The 21,381-nt window shown below is 41.0% G+C and overlaps 8 protein-coding genes across 18 annotated transcripts in view; 4 read left to right on the top strand and 4 right to left on the bottom strand.

Moving 5' to 3' along the window:
* Positions 1 to 12: 12 nt before the first annotated feature.
* LOC111601937 (chitinase domain-containing protein 1) lies at positions 13 to 1,706 on the bottom strand. Its single transcript, XM_023318791.2, has 6 exons — positions 1,660 to 1,706; positions 1,226 to 1,586; positions 970 to 1,165; positions 698 to 901; positions 239 to 638; positions 13 to 181 (listed from the first exon to the last, which is right to left on the bottom strand). The coding sequence occupies exons 2-6, from the start codon at positions 1,487 to 1,489 to the stop codon at positions 40 to 42; spliced, it is 1,206 nt and encodes a 401-aa protein (XP_023174559.1). The 5' UTR covers positions 1,490 to 1,586; positions 1,660 to 1,706; the 3' UTR covers positions 13 to 39.
* Positions 1,707 to 2,292: 586 nt separating this feature from the next.
* On the bottom strand, positions 2,293 to 5,653 carry LOC111601961 (hybrid signal transduction histidine kinase L). Its single transcript, XM_023318836.2, has 2 exons — positions 4,490 to 5,653; positions 2,293 to 4,427 (listed from the first exon to the last, which is right to left on the bottom strand). Exons 1-2 carry the CDS (start codon positions 5,630 to 5,632, stop codon positions 2,337 to 2,339), a joined length of 3,234 nt encoding a protein of 1,077 aa, XP_023174604.2. The 5' UTR covers positions 5,633 to 5,653; the 3' UTR covers positions 2,293 to 2,336.
* Positions 5,654 to 6,593: 940 nt separating this feature from the next.
* LOC111601965 (androgen-induced gene 1 protein) lies at positions 6,594 to 7,695 on the bottom strand. The gene is made up of 2 exons (XM_023318839.2): positions 7,012 to 7,695; positions 6,594 to 6,947 (listed from the first exon to the last, which is right to left on the bottom strand). The coding sequence occupies exons 1-2, from the start codon at positions 7,503 to 7,505 to the stop codon at positions 6,614 to 6,616; spliced, it is 828 nt and encodes a 275-aa protein (XP_023174607.2). The 5' UTR covers positions 7,506 to 7,695; the 3' UTR covers positions 6,594 to 6,613.
* A 57-nt stretch (positions 7,696 to 7,752) lies between these two features.
* On the top strand, positions 7,753 to 8,891 carry LOC111601964 (transcription termination factor 4, mitochondrial). Its single transcript, XM_023318838.2, has 2 exons — positions 7,753 to 7,955; positions 8,013 to 8,891. The coding sequence occupies exons 1-2, from the start codon at positions 7,917 to 7,919 to the stop codon at positions 8,802 to 8,804; spliced, it is 831 nt and encodes a 276-aa protein (XP_023174606.2). The 5' UTR covers positions 7,753 to 7,916; the 3' UTR covers positions 8,805 to 8,891.
* Positions 8,892 to 8,969: 78 nt separating this feature from the next.
* Positions 8,970 to 11,040, top strand: LOC111601963 (rabenosyn-5). The gene is made up of 3 exons (XM_023318837.2): positions 8,970 to 9,952; positions 10,014 to 10,615; positions 10,671 to 11,040. Exons 1-3 carry the CDS (start codon positions 9,286 to 9,288, stop codon positions 10,911 to 10,913), a joined length of 1,512 nt encoding a protein of 503 aa, XP_023174605.2. The 5' UTR covers positions 8,970 to 9,285; the 3' UTR covers positions 10,914 to 11,040.
* A 28-nt stretch (positions 11,041 to 11,068) lies between these two features.
* Positions 11,069 to 11,848, bottom strand: LOC111601966 (acyl-CoA-binding protein homolog). The gene is made up of 3 exons (XM_023318840.2): positions 11,778 to 11,848; positions 11,606 to 11,720; positions 11,069 to 11,543 (listed from the first exon to the last, which is right to left on the bottom strand). Exons 1-3 carry the CDS (start codon positions 11,790 to 11,792, stop codon positions 11,401 to 11,403), a joined length of 273 nt encoding a protein of 90 aa, XP_023174608.1. The 5' UTR covers positions 11,793 to 11,848; the 3' UTR covers positions 11,069 to 11,400.
* Positions 11,849 to 12,151: 303 nt separating this feature from the next.
* The window catches only part of LOC111599399 (piezo-type mechanosensitive ion channel component), a 40,482-nt gene continuing 31,252 nt past the window's right edge, over positions 12,152 to 21,381 (top strand). For 10 of the 11 annotated variants that reach the window (XM_030223406.1, XM_030223404.1, XM_030223408.1 and 7 more), the window contains exon 1: positions 12,152 to 12,508. The gene's annotated coding sequence lies outside the window, so the exon portion shown is untranslated. The remainder of the gene's footprint in view (positions 12,509 to 21,381) is intronic. The other variant, XM_030223400.1, reaches the window with a different exon arrangement.
* On the top strand, positions 15,411 to 16,950 carry LOC111601895 (TATA-box-binding protein-like). Its single transcript, XM_023318738.2, has one exon. The coding sequence runs from the start codon at positions 15,716 to 15,718 to the stop codon at positions 16,838 to 16,840; it is 1,125 nt and encodes a 374-aa protein (XP_023174506.2). The 5' UTR covers positions 15,411 to 15,715; the 3' UTR covers positions 16,841 to 16,950.

Raw genomic sequence — 21,381 nt, 5'->3', positions numbered from 1 at the left:
TCAAACAGAGATATTCACTAGACTGGAATGCGTTGCCTTTTAAAAGAGATCGTAAAAGTAATTCAATCCTTGGCCTAGCTCCCAAATAGAGATGCCAACGCCTAGCTGCTGTGCCAATTGGATACGCTCATTGATCGAATAAAGCGTGGGATAAAACACAATGTGACGTCCAGTCTCAGTTCTAAAGCATAAGCCTTCTATTAGTGTTCAACAGTAAGTGGAATTAATGGCCATTTACCTAATCTCGAAAAAGTTCTCCATGTCGCGTTCATCATGGGTCAGTTGCTTCTTCACATGTCTGACCAGCTCCAAGTACGGCCCGTATGTAATGGGTCCTCCGCCATCGGGCGTATAATCATTGCCATACATATTCAGACCCAACAATATTTTAGCACGCTTCACCTCCATTTCTGGGCAACCATCAGGCACAATGTGCTCCACAGCCGAGCGTACCCAATAGAGGGGAGCATTTGCGCCTGGTCGCTGCACCGTGGAGTAATCATATGTCATCAGGGAGAAGGCATATATGTACTTGTATAGCCTATCCATATGCTTCTCGCCAAACAAATTGGGCATGCCCTTGCGTTGTGGCGGAATGACTAGTATAAGCCTAATTTGTTTCTTCTGCAACTCCTTGGCTGTAAGATCACAGATTTAGATAAGAATATTGAATATTGTAATATGAGATCGTATGCACCCATTTGCAGCACTAAGGTGTAGAGTATCTTATCGTCTATACGTCCTGCCAGCTGCGACCACACCTCCAGGACCAAGCCATCGAATCCATGCTGTTTGCATACTCGGATCAGCATTTCATTTAACGATGTGCGCTCCTTTGCATCGCTCAGCAACAGCTTAATATCACGATCCGTAAAGTGATCAAAGATAATGCGAGGAAAGACTAGAAAGGTTTAAAAATAGATAAATAGAGCAGGTATATATGACATCCCAGATTATCATCAGTTTTACCTTTTACTGTACGCAGTCTCTGATTTTGCTGCACCTTGCCTTTGCGCCGTAAATCGTTTAGCCAACCGGCATCGATGTCGTGGTCGCCCGCTATAGCATAATCATCGCCATGTTTCACAATTTGCAGCCAGACAGGGGAGATGATATCAAATTTCTTGGCAAAGATTTTGGCTACATCATAACCATGTGAATTCCACTGCAAGAAACTTAATAATTAGTTAAGGTGTTTGCTATGTTGCAGTTTTGCAAGACTTGCCGGCGTCACATAGCCCAGCACAGTGCCATTGAAACGCCGTAACGCCGTGTCCTTATAGTAGCTCTCATGATGTATTAGTATGTCCTTCGCCAGTGGCTCCACTGACACCAAATCCAAGGTAAACACATCGTTGTCCTGTGGACCACGTAGAAATTTCGATTCTCTTTGTTTGCTCTTGCTTTTGCTGTGGGGAGACAAGGTACACTGCACGTATTGGCAGCTCAACAGAATGCTGCAAATAATTTGTGCATTGATTGAGCGCATTCTTTTTTGGCAAACTGATGTGCACACACAGAAATCAATAAGATATCAGTCGAATTGCCTAACATGAGCGTACGCTGCAGCCAGTTGATGTGTTTCGCTTATAGTTTTCAATATTGCGAGAAATATTATTAATTAATTACATTTTATTACATTAATAACAAAACACGTACCCAGCAAAAACAAAACACCGGCACATACAAACCCCTGTTCGATAGCGATATTGCTATCGATAACATATTTAAACGCGAGGTTCTCACTGTATTGCATTTAAGTTGTTCACATTAAATGTGGAGCTAGGCAATGCAATCAACAGCTGTTAATTGAAATTTAAATAATTATGTTAACATGCTATTTAAAATATACTTTTTTAGCATTGGCATATTAGTTCCACGAATATTTATGTTAATTGCGTGTCTCCCCACATCTTACAATAAGAACTAGTGGTTCCAATCACATTTTAGCGCGAATTTTAAACGTATGCATGCATTTGTATACATATATACGTATATATATATATATATGTATATATATATATATAATTATATTTAAAAGTTTACATTGTATAAATTAGAGGGGGATTATCAACATAATGCTGTTTAGCTTAACATCCAAAATTAAATTAAACTTAGTGCATAAACTAACAAAAGAAGCTACGTACAATCAATTAGCCAAAAACTAATTATCACTTTAAAAAAATGAAAAACATTGATTTAAATAATAATTAAAATTACTAACATAGCTCTAGGTGTGTGTATGTGTATGTGTGTGTGTGTGTATATATAATCATAATTGTTAATCATAATCATTTAGCATATTTTGTATAATGTATATGTATTTGTATATATATTCAGACAAATACACGCATTAGATCGCTGCCCGCCGAGTTGCTGCCTGGCGTCGAACTGTTACTCTTCCACGGATTGTTGTTGCTGCTGCCATTGCCGCCAACAGTTGCAGCCGTAGCAGTTGCCGTCACTTGAATGTTGCTGCTGTCTGACAGTGTGCGCAGCAGCTGTTTCTTCAGCAACTGTTGCTGCGGACTGCCAATGGCGTTGTTGTTATTGTGGCCGTTGTTGTGGTTGCCGTGCAACTGCAGCGGTAAATGCATAGGTCGTCGACGCATAAGTGAGCGATTGTTGCTGCTGCTGCTGCCAATAAGCAATGGTCGATGCTGTCGAGCTGCTAGCAACTTGCGCCGTTTCTCATAGAAACTGAGCATGCGCTTATTCTCCTCCTGCTGCTGCGGCTGCTGCTGCTGTTGCTGTTGTTCGCCGGCTTCGCTGTATTCTGCTTTCTCTTTGTCCTTTTCCCTGTCCGGCTTCAGTTTGCCCGTCAGCAGCTCATGTAGGCGCTTTACGGTCATGTTGCCAGTGCTGTTGCTGCTTCCGTTGCTTAGTTTATTGAGCAACGCTCGCTTGTTGCATCGGAGTCGTTCCTGCGCTATGACGCTGCATCTTTGGGCATAGATTGTTTTGCCCTGGCTGGCAGTAACACGTGGCAGCAACAGTTGCTGCGAGCCGTTGCTACCATTGCAATTAACAGTCGGTGGCGGTGGTGGGGCACGCGCTAAGGTGCCCACAACTCCGCTGCTACCATTGAGCGATAGCAAACTATTGTTGGCCTTGCGGGTCGTTAGAAGATTCTTACGGAGCGTGGCGCCCATGCCATTGGGCAGCTTGACCAGGCCAAAGGTGTTCATGGCCAGGGGGCGAGGCGGACCTGCGTATAGAGTCATATTAAAGTACGTTGAATCCTCATGGTATTTGGCATTAGCCAATTGGCGATGTGGCTGTGCAGGCAACACGCTTTCGAAGCTATTGAAGCCATTGCTGTTGCTAGCTGTTGGTTGCAGTGGTTGCAGTGGTTGTTGTTGTTGTTGTGGCTGGTTGTTTTCCAGCTTGACAGTCTTTGTGTGGTTGTTGGCTTCCGCGCTAACAGTCTCCAGTTTGCTAAAATCAAAATCGCCCAGTTCATCGTGCATATGATTGCCGCCGCCGACATTAACTCCCTCCTGCAACACGTTCACATTCACATCGACATTGTCGTAGCCCGCTTGTGTGAGAAACTCTGCTATGACCTGCTGCTGGCTCTGCTGATCCAAGACGGACACCTGGTTATTGTCGGTAATCTCATAGATAATGCTGGGCAGCATCAATTGCTCGTCGGTGGCCACCTGTGCTGCCTCATCAGCATCGTCTGTCAGCGAGGGCACATTGTATACGCTAAATTGTGCCGTCGCCTCTGCCTGCAGTTCCTCCTGCTTCAATTGCTGTTGCTGTTGTTGCTGCTGCTGCTGCTGTTGTTGTTGCTGATCTGCCTGCTCGAGCATTTGCTGTTGCTGGTAGATCAGCTGCTGCAGCTGCATCGCATCCATGGCAGTCAGTTGTGTCTGCTGTGGCTCCTCGTTGTACACCTGTTGCCCATGCTGCTGCTGCTGCTGCTGCTGCTGATAGAGTGCAGCTGCATAGTCGGCTGCATCGGCATGAATTGTGCCATCATCAAAGCGCAAGCGCTTCGTATTTGGCTCCAGCTGTTCCGCTGCCAACTGTTGCTGCTGTTGTTGCTGCTGCTGCTGCTGCTGTTGCTGTTGCGATGTGTCCAGCGCGCTCTCATCGAAGGGTATATCCGATTCGACAGTGTTCAGTATTTCATTGATGAACTTGCTATCCAGCATATCGAGTGTCAGCGATATGGAATTGTCATCGGATGTATTATGCATTATAGGCAGTGACTCGTCGGTGACGGCGGACAAGTCGACTTGATGGCGTTGCTGCAGGTGCTGTGGCTCCACATTCACCTGGCCAGTGATAGAGGAGACAGCCTGATCCAATTCGCTTAGCTGTTGCTGCTGCTGTTCGTAGAGCGGGGCCAATTGCTTCTCCTTGGCGGGTTTGCTGCGATGATGAGATGTTGCTTCACTTGCTCCTGTAGTTTTCAGCTACAATGATTTGTAACAAATATTTAAATGTTGCTTGTTATGCGTATAACTATATGCAATACCTTCTTTTTGCTTGGCTGCTGCTCGTCCAGCATGTTGTTGGCGGGTGAGTAGTTGATGCCATGCTCGTTGCCGTTTCCATTGCCGGCAACAGTTGCCGGCGTCGGTGGCAGCGAGCACGACGAATTCGATGACGAGGAGAAGACAGTTATAGCGGGTTGCGCAGCTGTTGGCAGCTCCTCCTTGATGGCAGCCACAGTCGCTGCTGATGCGGATACGGATGCAACAGGTGCAACTGGTGCAGGTGCTGTTGCAGCTGTTGCTATGGCACTGCTCTTCTTGGAGCCACCCACCTTGGTGTGATGCACATCCGAATGATGGCGATTCTTGGATGACTTGGAACGTGAACGACCAGTGCTGCTGCTGCTGTTGCTGCTGCTGCTGCCGGTCTTTGAGGAACTGCTACTCTTGCTGCTGCTGCTTTTATGACGCGACGACGACGAAGACGAGGCCGAACTGATATTATTATTATTATTGATAGCTGCTAAGGAGCTGCTGGAGCCATTCGAGCAGCTGGACATTGTCGCTGACAGCGTATCCGTCGGTGAGCCCAACAGCTCACCATCCTGACTGCTATCAGCGACAGCAGAAACCGTTGCTGCTGTGGCGCCGGTGGCATTGCTGTTCAGCTTGTTGGATGCCGCATCCCAAATGCTGGGATGCTGCAGTGCTATGTGATTGTTGAAACCGGCCTTGGTGTAGCTGCCATTGCAGGCGTTGCACACAACAATGTCGCGTGTCGCCAGCTTTGGCACCATGTCGTAGTAAGCCATATCAGAGGCGTTCAAACGTTGCACCTGCACCACATGTGGCGCAACACCACCGCCAGCAGCCGATGCTTTGCTGTTGCCACGCAGCTGCGTCTTCTCCGCTGCGCGCAGCTGTTTGATCATTTTGTCCAGATCAAAGACCTGCTGCCACTTCTGACCCTGCATGCTGCTCAGAGCTGGCGCCAACATGTTGCCAAGCTGAGCTGCAGCTGCTGCAGCACCAGCAATCACATCCGACTTGGATGAGTTGGTCATGGCAGCTGCTGCAGCTGTTGCTCCCGTTGTTGATGCAGTTGTTGTTGGTTGTGGCTTGACGTGCTTGCCGTTGCCGTGCTCTGTGTAGATTAAAGCTGCAGCCACATCATTTATGGGCATGTTTGATTGGTCTCTTTGCTGTGCCTGGCAGTGAGAATGATGCAAATGCAATGGTGGAAGCTGCTAACGGCCAATGTTGATGAGGAGGTAAACAGAGTTAGCTAGGCGACGCGAGTGGCATTGTCTAAAAAAAATGGGTAAAAAGCAAGAATTAAACAAATGTTCGTTATCATTAACAAGATTGCACAGTGCTTGTCAAACTTTGTTGCCGCACAATGTTGCGACACATGCTGCTTTGACCAAACAGCTGAGCGCTGCTGTCTATGCAAACGCGCAGCTATCAGGTTGGCAGCCCTGGCACAACTAACACATATGCACACTATGCCATCTTGCTCGCACACACGCACACACTCACCCGACCACAAAAAAAAAACAAAGCCCGTTTAAAAAACAATTCAGACGATAAATTCGGCACTTTTCCCACAGCATTCGTTTAGTTAGTCAAAACGTTTTGATTTTCACTTACATGTGCGTTATCGTTAACACAATTCCATTGTGTTCACTCGGCTTGCTGTTTAGCCAATTTTCATTCGCCTTGCCGTCGCTAGAGTTGTCAAACTGTTTCGTTCATGAAATTGAAAAGAAATCCGCATTTGCGTAGTGATGCGATTGTTGCATATTTGCATTTGACATCAAGCTTCAAAAGTTGAAATATTGCATTTTGTAGGTGTTTTATTTTAAATTGGTTTTCAAATTAAGCTGCAGATCTTACTCAGAAGTATAGTTGTGATGCAACCATAGTTTAGTTAACCGATAACTAGTAATCGATAGAGGGCGCGCTATTTGAACTTGAGCGAATAGATAAAACTTCATCTGGTATTTTTAGTATTTTTGTATTTACTGTAAGCTCTTACTTAAATTAAACAATTATTTTACACACAACGGAGTGTATTATACAACAGACTCTATGGGCAAACGAATAAGAATAACCTAATCTCCAGCTTGTACACGTGAGTATATAGAAAGTAAGCACTATTCCCTTTAGTTTTCTTTGACCTGCTTTCGCTGTAACAGCTTAAATTCTGGCGCCCAAACAATATTGTTAATGAATTCGCCCAGAAAGTAGCAGATCACACTCAAACCCACCAAGCCAGCAAACATCACAGCACGCAGAGGTATGGGCAGGATTTCGAGTAAGGGGTAAACCCATTGGCCGCTAAAATAGCGCACAATATTCACCCAAATTACGTAGAGAATCATAAAGGCTACGTTGCCGGTGACACCGGCCAATCGACTAGGATAATGCCGGAAGCAGGTGAACATATCCATGATAGCCAGAAGCGCAACATTTGTGTGAACCACATGATTCAGCCAGCTGCAATGAACCAGTTCAACAATAGCAACAATTAAATAAACAATAAATATATGGTCACACTTGCCTGGGAAATATTTCGTCCAGGGCGGCGGGAAAGATGAGCTCACGATCATACAAATAAATTACCCAAAAGGAGATGCACACATTGTGGGCAATGGGAAATGCAAACGTAGCGAATACATAATCACGTAGCTGCCGTAACAGAGACTTAGGAGCCACGGTCACTACATTATTGCCGAATAAATCATTTAACAACGCTATGATGTGGTAAAAGGCCTGCACAATGACATCGAGAAAGGTCAGATACTTGAATTTGCCACCCCAGCGGGTTTTTAACTCTTCCTCTTCATGTAAACCCTCCGGCCAATCCAATTTAAATAGATAATAGTAAATTCCGTAGCAGAATTGTGCAGCGGCCAGCAAGTGAACCAGAAAACGCAAGTAATGAAATGCACCGCTCGTATAGGCATCGTTGCATGTCTCCAGTCGCTGTGTATTTGCTTGAACGGCTTCTCTTATAGCGTTTTGCTCACGTATTTTCTTCTTACTCTTGCCCATAGTTTAAATAAATTAATTAACAATTTACGAACGCGGCGTTTGCTGACGATGCAGCTGATTGAGTTACCAGGGTTGCAGCAGTGGTACATGTGCTAACATTGTTTATATTAAGCATAACATATGTCTATATGACACTATATGAAACAATTATTTTCATAACTTTATAAACTATATACAATACTGCCTATATATATATATACTTTCATGACCAACACTTAAAGAAATTCGTTTTAAGCTTATTGGCCGTTGCTCGTAATAGTATAACAGACAATATAGTATCATTCAGGAATGTCTAACAGTGCAGCACCTCTGCTCTATCACTGTTAATTTAAAGAACAGCAGTTGGCAAACAGCTGTTACTGTTGTTTTGATAAAACAAAAAATATACATAATTGCGCAAAATATTTGATAATGTGGAGAGTATTATTTAAAGCACAAAAAGTGCAACAAGTATGTATAAAGGTATTGTTACTCTAAATAAATATTAAAATCATCGGCGTTTTGCAGCTTAAAAGCTTGAATCTGCGCCAGCTTGCAGCAAAGGCAACTGCACCAAAATTATTGCAACTGGAGCAAATTCACATTGAGGAAGCCGTTAAAATGGAGCCTGCATTGGCAATTTACACTCCCGAAATATGGCGAAGGGCGCACGAAACTTTTCAAAATCATGGACTGGAAACCATGAGCTTTCTACGCATCGTGACTGGAAATCCAAATATCCTGAAACGCACGCCAGACCGAATAATTAATACTTTAGAGATTTGGCGCGCTTGTCAATTCGGCGAGACCTTGTTGCACCTTTTGTTGACTAAATATCCAGAGCTGCTGGACGTTACTGATGCCCATCAGTTGCTCACACTGAGCTCCTATTTGAAGAGTCGACTGTCGACGAATAAAAATGTGTGGAAGGTGCTGATGAATAGTCCGGACTTGATGGCACAGCCGGAAAACTTAATAGAGGAGAAGTTGAACTATATGTTCGATATAATGCGCATTGAGGTGCCAGAGATTGTAAAATCCTCGGCTTTGTCTTTGCCTTTCGAGGATTTACGCTGTCGTCACATTTTTCTGGTTCGTTTGGGCTTGTTTAAGCCACGCCCACTCAAGGCTGATCCCGATGAGCCTACGACAAATCATCGACTATATCAAATAACGGATACCTCAGAAAAATCCTTTGCAACAAAAATATGTCGTGTTACACTGCCCGAATATGAAGCATTCAAGGAACTTTTGGCACGCGAATTGGAGCGCAAGTCGAGAAAAACTGAAGCTCAAGATGAATTTAGTGATGAAGATTAAGCTTAGATTAATTGTTATTAAGATTTATGTTATACAAAAACAAAATTGATCGGCAATGTTCGTTTTATTAAGAATTTTATGTTAAATATTTTTTCAATTCGTTCAATTTTGCTTGGTTGTATATGTGAAGTAACAGCGTACTCCGCTTGAACAGCTAACAGCAGGCTTTCATGTGATTGGCATTTTGCGCCTATATATGTACGTTAGGCTGTAACAGCGTACTTGGCCTGAACAGCACGTTTACATGTGAATGGCAAACCCCTCATATCTTGCCCGAGTGGGTGGCTCTTAGGGAATTTTTTAAAATTTAATTAAAATCAAATATTTTAAAGTATTCAGAAAGTATCTAATAATAAATTGTTATCAATAAATTCTACAAACACATGGCTAGTGTGCAGCACTTGTCACATCGCTTCTAGCCCAGCAGCAAGGCAACAAAAATACACCCACAAAAACAGAAAGAAAATAAATCCATGACAGCATGTCGGGTAATCCCTTTGATAGCACCGAGGAGGAGCCCAGCGCCAGCAGCGATGAGATACTGGAAGGCTTTCTGTGTCCCATTTGCCGTGCCGATTTGAAATCGATTGATTTCCTGACCGAACACTTTGCACGCCAGCACGCCGAGGATCAGGATGCTCTCAAATCTGTGTTTAAGGATATATTCACCAAAGCTAAGAAAAAGATTCTTAACAATTTCGACGATGAACGCAGTCGTGCGCCGTCAGCTGCCTCACCAGCTGCCAATTCCAGCAATGCAAGTGGCTCCAATGGAGCAGGAGCCAAGCCAAGCAGTGGGAGGGCACAGCTAAATGTGTACCAAAATATGTCGAAACAGACTGCAGGCGCCGAGCGTTCCTATTTCGATTACTTTCAGACAGTGCGCAATCCACGCTTGGAGCGTTATGCTAGCGAGACGAATAAGCTGATTATTCGGCTGCATCGCCTGCTTAAGGATTTGCCCACGGATGCAGTGCAGCGCAAGCAGCACGAACAGCTCACGGTGCCTTGGTTAGACGGCAGCTCTGTAAAGCTGTGCCCCAACTGCGCAAAAAGCTTTCACATTGCAAGGCGGCAGCATCATTGCAGGCTCTGCGGCGGCATCATGTGCAACGATTGCTCCCGCTTCCTGCAGCTGGAGAACGCATGTAAGCTGGTGCAAAGCTATGTCTGTTAAATGCAGCTTTTATATCTGTGTCTCTCCTACAGTGCATTTGGCTAGCTTGTCCAGCACACGTGGCGAACCTTTGCAGCAGCTGCAGCATCCGGATTATCGCGCCATACGCCTGTGTCAGCATTGCTTGTGGCTACTGGATACGCGGCAGGACATGCACGAGAGTCGCACGTGCCGACCGCTGCTCGCCCAGGTCTATGAGGAGATTAGGCAGCTGCAGAAACAAGTGACGCCGGACCTGGATATGTATCTGAAGATTGTCAATAGTTTGCATGAAGGCGAATCCATCTTTACACTGGCGGATGCGGGCGCATTGCGTGGAAAGATCGGACAAGTTGCGGAAAAAATAGATTTGCGCAGCAAACGAATTTTGACCATACACTCGGAACCAGGCAGCCGCGATGAGGCGCTCAAGAAGGCCATACGATTGAGCTGCGTGCAGGCCATAAAGGAGCGTATGCTCTCTCTGCCTCCGCTGCCGGACGAGGGGTACATAAGACAGATTCAGGAGCGCAAACGAATCGAAACGGAGCAACGGATACTGACAGAGCAGCGCATGGCCATGGAGGCACACGAGCGAAAAGGATCAACGGCCCAGGCTGGAGTTACTCAAGAAAGTCGCAGCTTTGCCCAGGGCGTAAGCTTTAACTAATTTGCACTTGCTTAAATTATTAATTAACTTTTCTTTGCAGTCCGATCTGCAATCACTGAACAATTGGTCAGCGCCCCAAGCCTCAACGACCGTAACATTGGTTGATGATCCTCTAATTGAGCAAATCAATATAATCAAAGGTTACATCAAGCAGGCGCGGGAAGATCTGAACTTCGATGTGGTGGAAACATTGGAGCTAAATCTGCGCGAACTGCAGCGAGAAGTCTATGAGCGACAGCGACAGTCGAGCAACAGTGCTCGAGTAGCCCAGTCGGACAGCTAAGCATGCCTACAGTATATGCCTGTTGGGCCGAAAAGCCCAGTAAAAGACAGCTAAGCATAGCTATATTTGCTTAAGCATTCATGAATATATAAATGTGTTTTATATATATCTAATTCCGCTTTTGACAAAAAAGAATAAATGTGCAAACTGATGTTTAGCTTGCGTGTGTATATTGTATTAAGTAAAGCGTATTACATGTGAAAAATGTATATCCAACTGGGATTTTCATTCATATGCTTAACAGTCAAATACAACTTTAACAGTCGAGCAACATTATCTCAACATTCCAGCCGGAAAGCTACAGTATCTGCATATTTACTGTAAATACATACATACATATGTATGTAACATATATGAATATATAAATGGATGCATTAACTCTTTAGCGTGCGTATGTATTTTGTGCTAATGACGAAATATTGTGCGTATTACATGTGAGAGAAATGCATTTCCAACTGGATTGTTATATTCGAAACACAGCATCTGCTTAGGACTTTAGACCCACACTCGCAATCAAAGATTTCACTTTGGTGATGTAGGCAGTTTGGGCGTCGACTTGGCTCATGCCCTTCAACTTATTCCAGGCCTCCCATTTGGACTTGCCTTTGAAGTCGAGGAAACCAGGTTTGTCTGCGCGGAGCACATAATTATTATTAAATATTAAACTAAATTTTAGAAAAGTCAATTTTCACCTGTATTGCAATCGCCCACATTGGCCTGCTTGTATAGGCCGTACAATTCGAGCAAATCGTTGTCAGCCGGTGTGCTGCTTAAGTTCTTGACATCCTCGGCAGCTTGGTTGAATTCCTGGAATATTTTTAAACATTAACATCACTGTAATTAGCATTAATTTCGTATTTCTACCTGTAGTTCCGACATGATTATCTAAATAATTAACTATACTATTGTTCATCTCTAGCCGACCGCGATAGTTGACACGAGAGAGTACCACTGTTAATTAACAGACACAGGGCTGCCAGCTGTTAACGAAAGTAACATATTGTTGCAAAATGGTATTAATAATTATATATATAATGTCAGTTGCGAATATTATTATAAGAACAAAATCAATTAAGCACTCTTTAGTCACAGTTAAATTAATTTTATTAGGCACTGTATTAAAAATGCTAAATTTGTTGCTCTTCCCGCCAAATGTGCAACACTGCCGGTTAACAGTCACAAACAATTCGTTTAACAGCTGCAATTTTGCTTACAGCTGTTATTACGCGTCGGACTTGCATAGCGAACGGACGTGTTTACGCGTGGGCGTCTTTGTACCAAAAAATCGAAATCAAAACACAGCTAAAATAATTTAATAATAGCCCAAAAACAACAAATATCGTGAATGTGTGCGTGAGTGTGTGTCAAAGTGCAGTGTGACGCTGCATTATAATATAATTAGCAATAAATAAATGCGACCGCAAATTCATAGAGAAAGTGCCAAAAAAAAGAAAAGTAAACGCATAGCGATTTGTTATTGCTAGAAATTTGTTGTGCGTTCACCCGTCGTGTGTGTGTGTGTGTGTTTGTGTCTGTGTTCTGTTGTGTTGTGTTGTTGCTGTATCGGCGCGCGAGGCGCTGCTTATGCAAATGTGGTACGATTATGAATTTACCTAGCAACTAGTATCCGATCCATAGATTTATATGCCTATATAGTACATATACATAAGTATATTTATATACACATACATGCACCAGAGTGCTATGGTGCCATGCTAATTGGCCAGCAACACGTAACTGTTATTTTAGAATTTTTATTAAGTTGGCTGTTTTCGAATTGGTAGTTTGAGTGTGTGTGTATGTGTGTGCATCGATTCCTTTGCTGCGCTGCCGGCGTCACCTATTCTAGCATGCGATAAATTTATAGCCCAGCTGCAACGTTGCCCTTGGCATGTTGTTGCTGTTGTTGTTTTATGTGCGTTTTCGTTAGCTAAACAAATTTTTAGCTACCAGCTATAACAATTGAAGTGCGAAAAGCAAACAAACAAGCAACAACAACAACAATTGCTGTAGCAAACAACAGCAGACAACAAAGCCGACGTTTGATTTTCTATTCAAATGCGGCATTCCATGTCATTTCCCATTCCCCACTCAGTGCCTTCTTCCTTCCTGCCCTTCCGCCTGGGTCGCGCTTTTGTTTTTGTTTGTTTACTGTTCGTTTTTTGCTTTTTCGGTAGATCTAATCGAAAACTGAAGCGAACTTAGCGTAGTAAAGCGAGTCATTCATTATATTTAGCTTAAACAAATGTTTTTTCTCTCTATGTCTCAGATTTTCATAAAGATTGGCAACGATTTTTGTATTTTAATAGCGAAATACAAATTCCGCTATTTTCCATTTCCTACAACAATGTGTTGGGAAAACATTCCGTTTGAATTGCGCTTGGGCTTATTGGATTTTTTTACTTCAATATTTTGTGTGGCTTTTTTTTCGATTAGCTTTATGACTTGAAAATATAAGAAAGCCTTGAAATTCGCTAATTTTGGATAGAAAAGTAAACAGTAAAGTAAAAAGTAAACGAACAAAATTTTGAGGAACAATGCGAATTGAGATTTAAAAGCAATAAGAATAGGTGGACAGCGAAGCATGCAAAGGGAGAGAAGAATAGAATAAGGAAGAAAGAAAATAAATAAGGAGAACTACAAAAGGAACAATAAGAGAAAAAGAAGAATAAGACGAACTAGAAAAGAAGAAGATTAAGAAGGAAAAATTAAGGAGAAGAAAATAATTGTTTGATCAAGATTTCTCTCTCTTCCTTTCCTTATTCCCTTTCTTTGCTTCGCTTATCTGTCTCCCTGTCTCCCTCTCTCTGTCTCTCTCTCTCTCTTATATTTCTCACTTTCCTTTTCAGTGCATTTGTTTATGCAGCTGTTGCCCTATTTATAATTTCCTTAATTTAATTCTCCAGCAACGATTAATTCACTTGACTTATAACGAGCACTTAAGCAATCGCAATTTGTCGTGACAGACTTTCATTTTCTGTTTTTATATTTGCAATGACACTTAACATGCTCATAGAACGAACATTATCTTGCTTTATTGATAAGCTGCAGCCCATTGACAAAAGCATTCACAGTTAGTTTCAATAAGCAGCGCTTCATGTTGACCCAGTCGAAGTTGTTTTGGGTAGGGGTAGGTGGGGATAGAGGTAGACTGACTCTTATCAGCAGCAACTGCCACTTGAGTTGCACTTGGCAGCAGCTTTGCCCCCTTTTGGAGCTGCAGTTGACAAGGAGCTCACGGTTAAGTGTTACACAAACAATACGGACTCGACTTGCTCGATGGAATGGTTCATTAAGATGATCTACTGAACTTGTTCAGCGATCAATGAGTGTTTGGTTGTAGTTGAGGCTATCATGAAGAAGGCTCTCTGCTTGGTTAATGAATCATTCGTTAGTATAAAATTCGTACACTAATCAGCAATGAAAATGAATATGAATGTGAATATGATGCAGTAATGCGTAATATCTAAATGAGTCTATAGAATATATATATATATATATATATATATATATATTAATTTTCATTGAACAATAGTTCCTAAAATATGCTGCAGAACTTAAGGAACTACTGAATATGTTAAGGCTAACAATAAAATGAACATTATATCTAAACTATATGCCAGCTGTGTGAAATGATGTAATAGGCAAAACGTAAAACTCATGGAGTTTATATATAACTAATATTTTTGAAATATATAGAGTTTAACAATCCATTTTAAATATAAATCATGTTCATGTATTCCTCTTTACAGGGTATTTAGCAGTCGTATACATTCTCGTCTGCTATTGTCTGTAGCTTCCATTTGGGGCTTCTTAAGTTCTTCTAGGCTTTTTTCTGATATAATTCTATAACTTTTGAGCAGATTTCCTATGAATTTTGATTGCACAAAAATCGTTTTTGAAGTATACGAAAATGTATGTGCTTTGCTTGTTTCGGTTTTGTTTGCTATTTGTTGATTCAGTTTCTCAGTTTACTTTATTTTCTTCACAATTTGCTTTTTGCATTAGTTTATTAGCGCTAGTATATTAGAATTTGAAGCAACTCATTGAAAGTATGAGTCACTTTCTTGACCTCTGAATGTTCTATTTGACTAAAGTCTAGATGCTGGAATGTTATCAGTCTACAATATTTTTTTTTAGAATTTTAATACTCTGTATTTCGAAATTGTGTGGGCCGATAGTGTGGCATATAGTAATAATAAATATGGCAAGATCAGTATAGAAATTTTCGATTATAAATACAAATTTATTATAAGCAAATATGTAATTTTTAAATATATTTATATTGCAATATTTAATTATATATTAATATATATAGATATAGTACTATATATATATTTTTTAAATTTATTTTTGTGTTATTGTTTATTTGTTATATTTTTAATTTTTTTATATTTATTTTTAAATTTTTTTTATATTTATTTTACCTAATTTGTATTTTGGTTTTCTGCTTGAAAATGCTTTATGCACCCCAAGTCAGGTCGCCACTCTGACAGGTGTGTCGAGCTGCATTTGCCTCCTCTGTCGTGGGCTGCTCTCTGTGCACCTGTGTCCAGACTCTGCCTCACAGACTCTTTAGCCATCATCTCATGATCATTGTACAATTTCTTCATTAAGGTCTCTTCTTTTCGCAACTTTAATGGGATTTTAGTTTATGTGCTAAGTAGGCGAGGCAAGGCGAGGCGAGGCGAGAATTCTATATTCGATAGCACGGTCAATCGATTAGATAGCATTGGGCTCATTATAAAAATCAGACGACAACTGGAAACTGTCAGTGAGCAAATCGAAAATAATTGTGAGAAATGTTTGAGAGCATTGAAAATAAAGAGACAAAGGCGCCAGCTTCAACAGTTGAAGAAAAAGTCGAGGCTGCGGCTGGGAAATGCAACACCAACAGCGCCAGCACCATCACCACCACGTCCACCAGCACCACCAATGCGCCTCCACCGTCCGAGCTGGATATTGTGATCAATAATGTCGTGTGCTCCTTTAGCGTGCACTGCCATCTGAAGCTGCGAGAGATTGCGCTGCACGGCTCCAATGTGGAGTATCGTCGAGAGAATGGCATGGTGACGATGCGTTTGCGTCGTCCTTATACAACGGCTTCGATATGGTCGTCCGGGCGCATTACCTGCACGGGCGCCATCTCTGAGCCGCAGGCCAAGGTGGCGGCGCGTCGTTACGCTCGCAGCTTGGGCAAACTGGGATTTCCGGTGCGTTTCCAACAGTTTCGCATTGTCAACGTGCTCGGCACGTGCAGCATGCCCTGGCCGATACGCATCGTCAACTTCTCGGAGCGGCATCGTGATAATGCCAGCTACGAGCCGGAATTGCACCCGGGCGTCACATTCAAAATGCAAGAGCTGAAGGCCACTCTGAAGATCTTCTCGACGGGCAGCATCACGGTGACAGCGGCTAGTGTGAATGCCGTCGAGTCGGCCATACAGCGCCTGTATCCGTTGGTGCATGAATTTCGCACTCGGCCCATGGCCGAGACTGTGGAGACCGAGAGCAAAGCCAAGCCGAAGATACCGAATCTTATTAAACGTCCAGTGCCAGTGACCTTCAATGCCATCTCCATGCCCATGCCCATGCCCATGCTGAACGTGAAGCCCGGACTGAGGCGTGAGCAGCCGACGCCGCCGCCGAAAAATACGCCCAGCGAGAATATTTGTGGCAATGCGCGCCGTCGTGCCACCGAGTGTTGGGCCAGCAAGTTGCAAAAGAAGCGTCCGCGCTTCAACGATGCCGGCTCCATGGCCATCATCAATGCCGGCAATTTGGCCCGTTCTGTGAGTGGCAACAAGCTGAGTCGAAAGACATCCAACGATCTGGACGAGAAGTGTACAATACAGAACGAAGAGTCGGATCAGTTGGACAGCTACCCAGTGGACGATATCGATGATGACGACGATAAGCATTGGTAACCCCTGCTCCATCGATGCAAGCCAGAAGGCTTCTTCAACATCTCACTTTCAACTGGAAAGCTGTTATAAATACTTCAAGAAAACTAATAAATAGTCCTATGTTTGCTTTCCACTCAGTTCATAGCATCCTTAAGCTGTGATGATAGTTTACAAAAAGGATACACGATTTGGTTGTTAGTTTAGATTGGCTTAATTATATCTTAAGCATTTCGCTCAGGATATATTTGTTTTTGTGGAAGTGTTCGTCTGTCTGTCTGCGCTTGGATTTCATGAGACTTTGTCTCTTGCTCAATTGATGAGAAGCGCAATGAGAGGCAGTGCATGAATGAAGAGTGTAATGTATTCTCTACTCTGTTTTATCTTCTGTAGTTTATGAGAATCGCAAAGAGAGGCACTACAGTTCACTCTATATTCAATAAGATACAAGATTTTAATTCTTGAATATCACTAAGTCAATTAATTATATCCTTTACTCTGTTTTATCTTCTGTAGTTCATGAGAATTGCAAAGAGAGGCACTACAGTCCTCTCTATATTCAATAAGATACAAGATTTTAATTCTTGAATATCACTAAGTCAATTAATTATATCCTTTACTCTATTTTATCTTCTGTAGTTCATGACAATCGCAAAGAGCGGCACTACAGTTCTCTCTATATGCAATAAGATACAAGATTTGAATTCTTGAATATCGCTAAGAAAGTCAATTTAATATATCCTCTACTCTGTTTTATCTGCTGCAATGCCTGAGAATCGCAAAGAGAGGCACCATATTCAATGAGGTACTAGAGCTGAATTCAGAAGGATTGCAAGCAGAGTTAACTTAATATATCCTCAACTTAGTTTCTACTTCTGCAATTCATGAGAATCGCAGAGAGCAGCAACTTGGATTGGCCTCAATAGTAAACAACTGCAGTTCTTAAGCTAATTTACTGTAAACTGAACAGAGTTTTCTTTGAAGTAGTGTGATTGACGTATAAACATTCTCCTACTAAGTTCATTCACATTTCATTTGTTGCCATTTTCATTTCGATTTCCATTTTCACAAACATTTCGAGGGATCAACGCTTGCAATTAATGGGTTATTTAAACAATGATTTGTTTTAATTGGCGCACATTTACGTTGCTTTTCATTCGATTCGATTCGATTCGATTTGAATTTATTCGCCGTAGCCTTTCACGGCCATTCAATCAATATAAGCAGCGAGTGTGATTTGTGGCCATCGTTGGGCTTTTTTATATGATATGATAAGCCCATTCATATCTGTCTATATATGTATATCTATCATAATGCCAGCTGAGCCCCGCGGGGCCTTATCATTTAGCTGACTTTTCACATTTTGTTTCATTTATCAACATTTTTTTATTTCCCTTTCGCCCTTTCAAACAACAACAACGACAATTGTTGCAATTAGTTTTGCTTCCAACTCAGCTGCCGCCTTTTTGGCCCAAAACTGCTTTCACTGTCAGCGTTAAGAGTCATTTACCGCGCCCCCAGCTGCCCCACCCATCGAGCACCTCTGAACCCGTCTCCGTGTGCCCAAAAGTTGGCAAGCCCCGAAACTCGCGCTCATCCTGCTGCTCATTGATTCTCAAAAATGCGCCCTCAACATTACGAGGCTTTTCATATATATACCTAGTATATATATAGTGTTTTCTGTGTAGGTTGGCATGGGTGGGCAACCACATTTATAAAACTGCAACAGCTGCAGTTATTTTTCAGCTTGTTTGTTGTCATTGCTGTGGCTGCACTGCAGCTGCTCTTGCTGCGCCGGGCATAATGCTTTTGCTATAAATGGAGGCATTAAAATAGTTTACTATAGAGTAATGAGAATCACAAAGAAAGGCTGCTCCACTTAGGATTACATTTATTTGCACTTGGCTCGCAGCACAAAGAAAAGGATTAATATTATAGCAATTATATATTATATAATTTTAATATATGTTAAGATATTATCAAATCTTTAGGATTGTATAACTTAATTAAGGTTTAAATCATGCTTGAATTGTAAATTGTATTGTATATTTTAAGTGTGAAGATCTATAAAAATATTTTTTAACTTTACCAGATGACGAATAGGTAATGAATAGATAGAATAAGAAAATAGGGTTCAGGGATACATAGGATGCATGCATAAGAGTATGTCATCTGCAGCTTGCCGAATGGCAAGTTATATGGAACGCTTTCTGGACTTACAGAAGCTAAGATAACAGAGAATAGGAATATATTGACTTTTAAAGTTTACTTCATCTAGGTCTAAAGGCTGCATTACAATAGAGCATTACAACTTCGGCTTTTTCTCTAGCTGTTTTTTGGCTTTTTTCTTTAGCTCTGCTTCGCTTTGGCGCCACTCGATGTTTGTGCATCAGTGCCACATTTATCGTATGCAACATATTTGATTTTTCGATTTTTACATAGGCCAACACGAATGTGAAATATTTGAAAACAAATTCGCATTTCTGGTGCTTGTGTCAAATGTTTTCAATTTCGGTTTGAACTTGGTTAAGTTGAACTAGTTTTACGAATAGCTAGAAGTTAGCCAAATAAACATGTATGTGCCTCATATGTTGCCACATAATGTGTGTATTCTGATTGAAAAGGAATAAAAAGTGGATTTGATTGATTTAGTTTGATGTATGGGCGGACTTTTGTATACTAAAAGGAAATCTAAGTTTTTTTTTTTAATTTTTTAATTTTCAATTTTACTATAACTTTATATATATGTTTTTTAAATTACATTTTTAATTTTTTTTTAACATTTTAATAATTTTTAAGCCTTTTTCAAAAAGTTTTGAATAATCTATATTTAAACTAAAAAATTTATGGACATATATATACGATTTTTCTTACATATTTAGACTACTGAAATGAGCTTTAACCTCAAGTGCGCTAATTACAAATTGCTTGTGACTAGTTCCGCATTGACTTGCTCTTGAACTAGTTCCGTTAAGGCTGAAACAATGCCGTGAAACGCGCCTTCAAAATTAGCTTCGTTCTATTTAATTGTTTTTGGTAAAAGCTGCTGAGATTTTTGTAGATTTTAGAAATTTATGTTAGCTAAAAATATAGCTTTAAAAAATATATAAAAATTTTCTCTGTTTTAGTAAACCTTTTAGAACATATTCTCTATAGTTTTCGTATTCTACATTTTTAATAAGTTGTAGTTATATAATAACTACACTTCACTTCATCAGTTTATGCATGAGCTTTACGTAGGCTGCTCAATTTTTAATTTTAATTTAAAAAGTGGAAAACTTTTACTTTTACTTTCACTGCCTTAGCAAATTTTCTTTCCACTTCGATTTGCTTAAAGCCTTGAACTAGTTTCGCAAAGGCTGAGGCAGGGAAGATTTTAGAAAGTATTAAGTATATTTTATTCCTTTCTGTTTTATCTAGTCTAGAGACAGCTGCATCTATGAGCGCAACAGCCGCTGTTTTCTCATCTGCCTTTCGTCTTGGCTCGCTACCTGGTCAAAATGCATCCCAACAACAAGCAGCTGCTGCCGTTGCTATTGGCCTTCTTTTGTTACCTGTTCTACGTTTTCAGTGCTATGTAGAATGCAGCGAGAGAACTATTTGATGAAATAAAATTCTACACATGCTGCTTTGGGGTTAAGAACTCAACGAAATTCCTCAACAATTTTTAGTGTTTGTTTCATGTTTGCGTCATCGCTGCCGGAAATGTTCATATATATATATTTATATATATATACTATATATATGTATACTCCATTTATGTGCGCTATGCCCAAAATATTTAAGTCGGGTTTTCTAAAGGCTGTTTTACTATGCTTTGTTTATGCTTTTTAGTTTTTTTGCCGGCCTGCAAAACTTGTTTCCAACAATGTTTTATTACACTCTCAACTTTTAGCTGTATCTACGTAATATGTATATCACACATAGATATTTACTTATACATATATATGTGACTATAAGTGTGTATTTTGTATTTTTCTTATTTTGTGGACAGATTCTTTTTTAATTAGCAGGCGAATTTATCGTTTGCGACGATTTGTACCCTGAACCCATTGGAAAGGGAATGTAGGGTATAATGCTTTGGTGCACATGTATGTAACAGGCAGAAAGAGGTGTGGCAATTGTTCATAATATATATATATATATATTCAAATACACTTAATTTATTAAAAGTTTCCATAATGAAAACACAGATTTGGTATATTTTGTAATTTAGATACCTCTTCTTCCATTCGAATAATCATATATCGATGTGAAGACCAACTAGAACCATAGTCATGTATATAAGATGCAGAGATGATTGTAAAAACAGTTCAGGGCATCTTCTAGTCGGGCACTGCCGATTAGAGCACTCTTGTTAATATATGGAAGACGTCTTATCGTCTAGCTTGACTGTGCTATATAACTATGTATTATAATATTTATATACATATATACATAAATCCACATATACATATATATCTATGTGTACAGTTGTGAAATGCTAATTTGCTCTACGCTGTTAGCAGTCAAATAAGCTAACATTAGCATATCATGTTAAATTACACTTTAATTTATATCCAAAG

The sequence above is a fragment of the Drosophila hydei genome, unplaced genomic scaffold (genome assembly GCF_003285905.1).
Source record: "Drosophila hydei strain 15085-1641.00,03,60 unplaced genomic scaffold, DhydRS2 tig00000172-arrow-pilon, whole genome shotgun sequence".
Classification (NCBI taxonomy): Eukaryota; Metazoa; Arthropoda; class Insecta; order Diptera; family Drosophilidae; genus Drosophila; species Drosophila hydei.
Note: the sequence above shows the minus strand (reverse complement) of the source record. Positions and strands in the feature narration are given on the sequence as shown.

Coding starts and splice junctions, on each gene's coding strand:
- LOC111601937 (XM_023318791.2), bottom strand. CDS start 1,489: ATGCGCTCAATCAATGCACAAATTATTTGCAGCATTCTGTTGAGCTGC. Junction 639..697: donor CACCTTAGTGCTGCAAATGG/GTGCATACGATC, acceptor GTGATCTTACAG/CCAAGGAGTTGCAGAAGAAA. Junction 182..238: donor GAGAACTTTTTCGAGATTAG/GTAAATGGCCAT, acceptor CTTATGCTTTAG/AACTGAGACTGGACGTCACA.
- LOC111601961 (XM_023318836.2), bottom strand. CDS start 5,632: ATGCCCATAAATGATGTGGCTGCAGCTTTAATCTACACAGAGCACGGC. Junction 4,428..4,489: donor AGCAGCCAAGCAAAAAGAAG/GTATTGCATATA, acceptor AAATCATTGTAG/CTGAAAACTACAGGAGCAAG.
- LOC111601965 (XM_023318839.2), bottom strand. CDS start 7,505: ATGGGCAAGAGTAAGAAGAAAATACGTGAGCAAAACGCTATAAGAGAA. Junction 6,948..7,011: donor CTGGACGAAATATTTCCCAG/GCAAGTGTGACC, acceptor GGTTCATTGCAG/CTGGCTGAATCATGTGGTTC.
- LOC111601964 (XM_023318838.2), top strand. CDS start 7,917: ATGTGGAGAGTATTATTTAAAGCACAAAAAGTGCAACAA. Junction 7,956..8,012: donor AAGCACAAAAAGTGCAACAA/GTATGTATAAAG, acceptor GGCGTTTTGCAG/CTTAAAAGCTTGAATCTGCG.
- LOC111601963 (XM_023318837.2), top strand. CDS start 9,286: ATGTCGGGTAATCCCTTTGATAGCACCGAGGAGGAGCCCAGCGCCAGC. Junction 9,953..10,013: donor CCTGCAGCTGGAGAACGCAT/GTAAGCTGGTGC, acceptor TCTCTCCTACAG/TGCATTTGGCTAGCTTGTCC. Junction 10,616..10,670: donor GTCGCAGCTTTGCCCAGGGC/GTAAGCTTTAAC, acceptor TTTTCTTTGCAG/TCCGATCTGCAATCACTGAA.
- LOC111601966 (XM_023318840.2), bottom strand. Junction 11,544..11,605: donor TGTGGGCGATTGCAATACAG/GTGAAAATTGAC, acceptor TGCTCCGCGCAG/ACAAACCTGGTTTCCTCGAC.
- LOC111601895 (XM_023318738.2), top strand. CDS start 15,716: ATGTTTGAGAGCATTGAAAATAAAGAGACAAAGGCGCCAGCTTCAACA.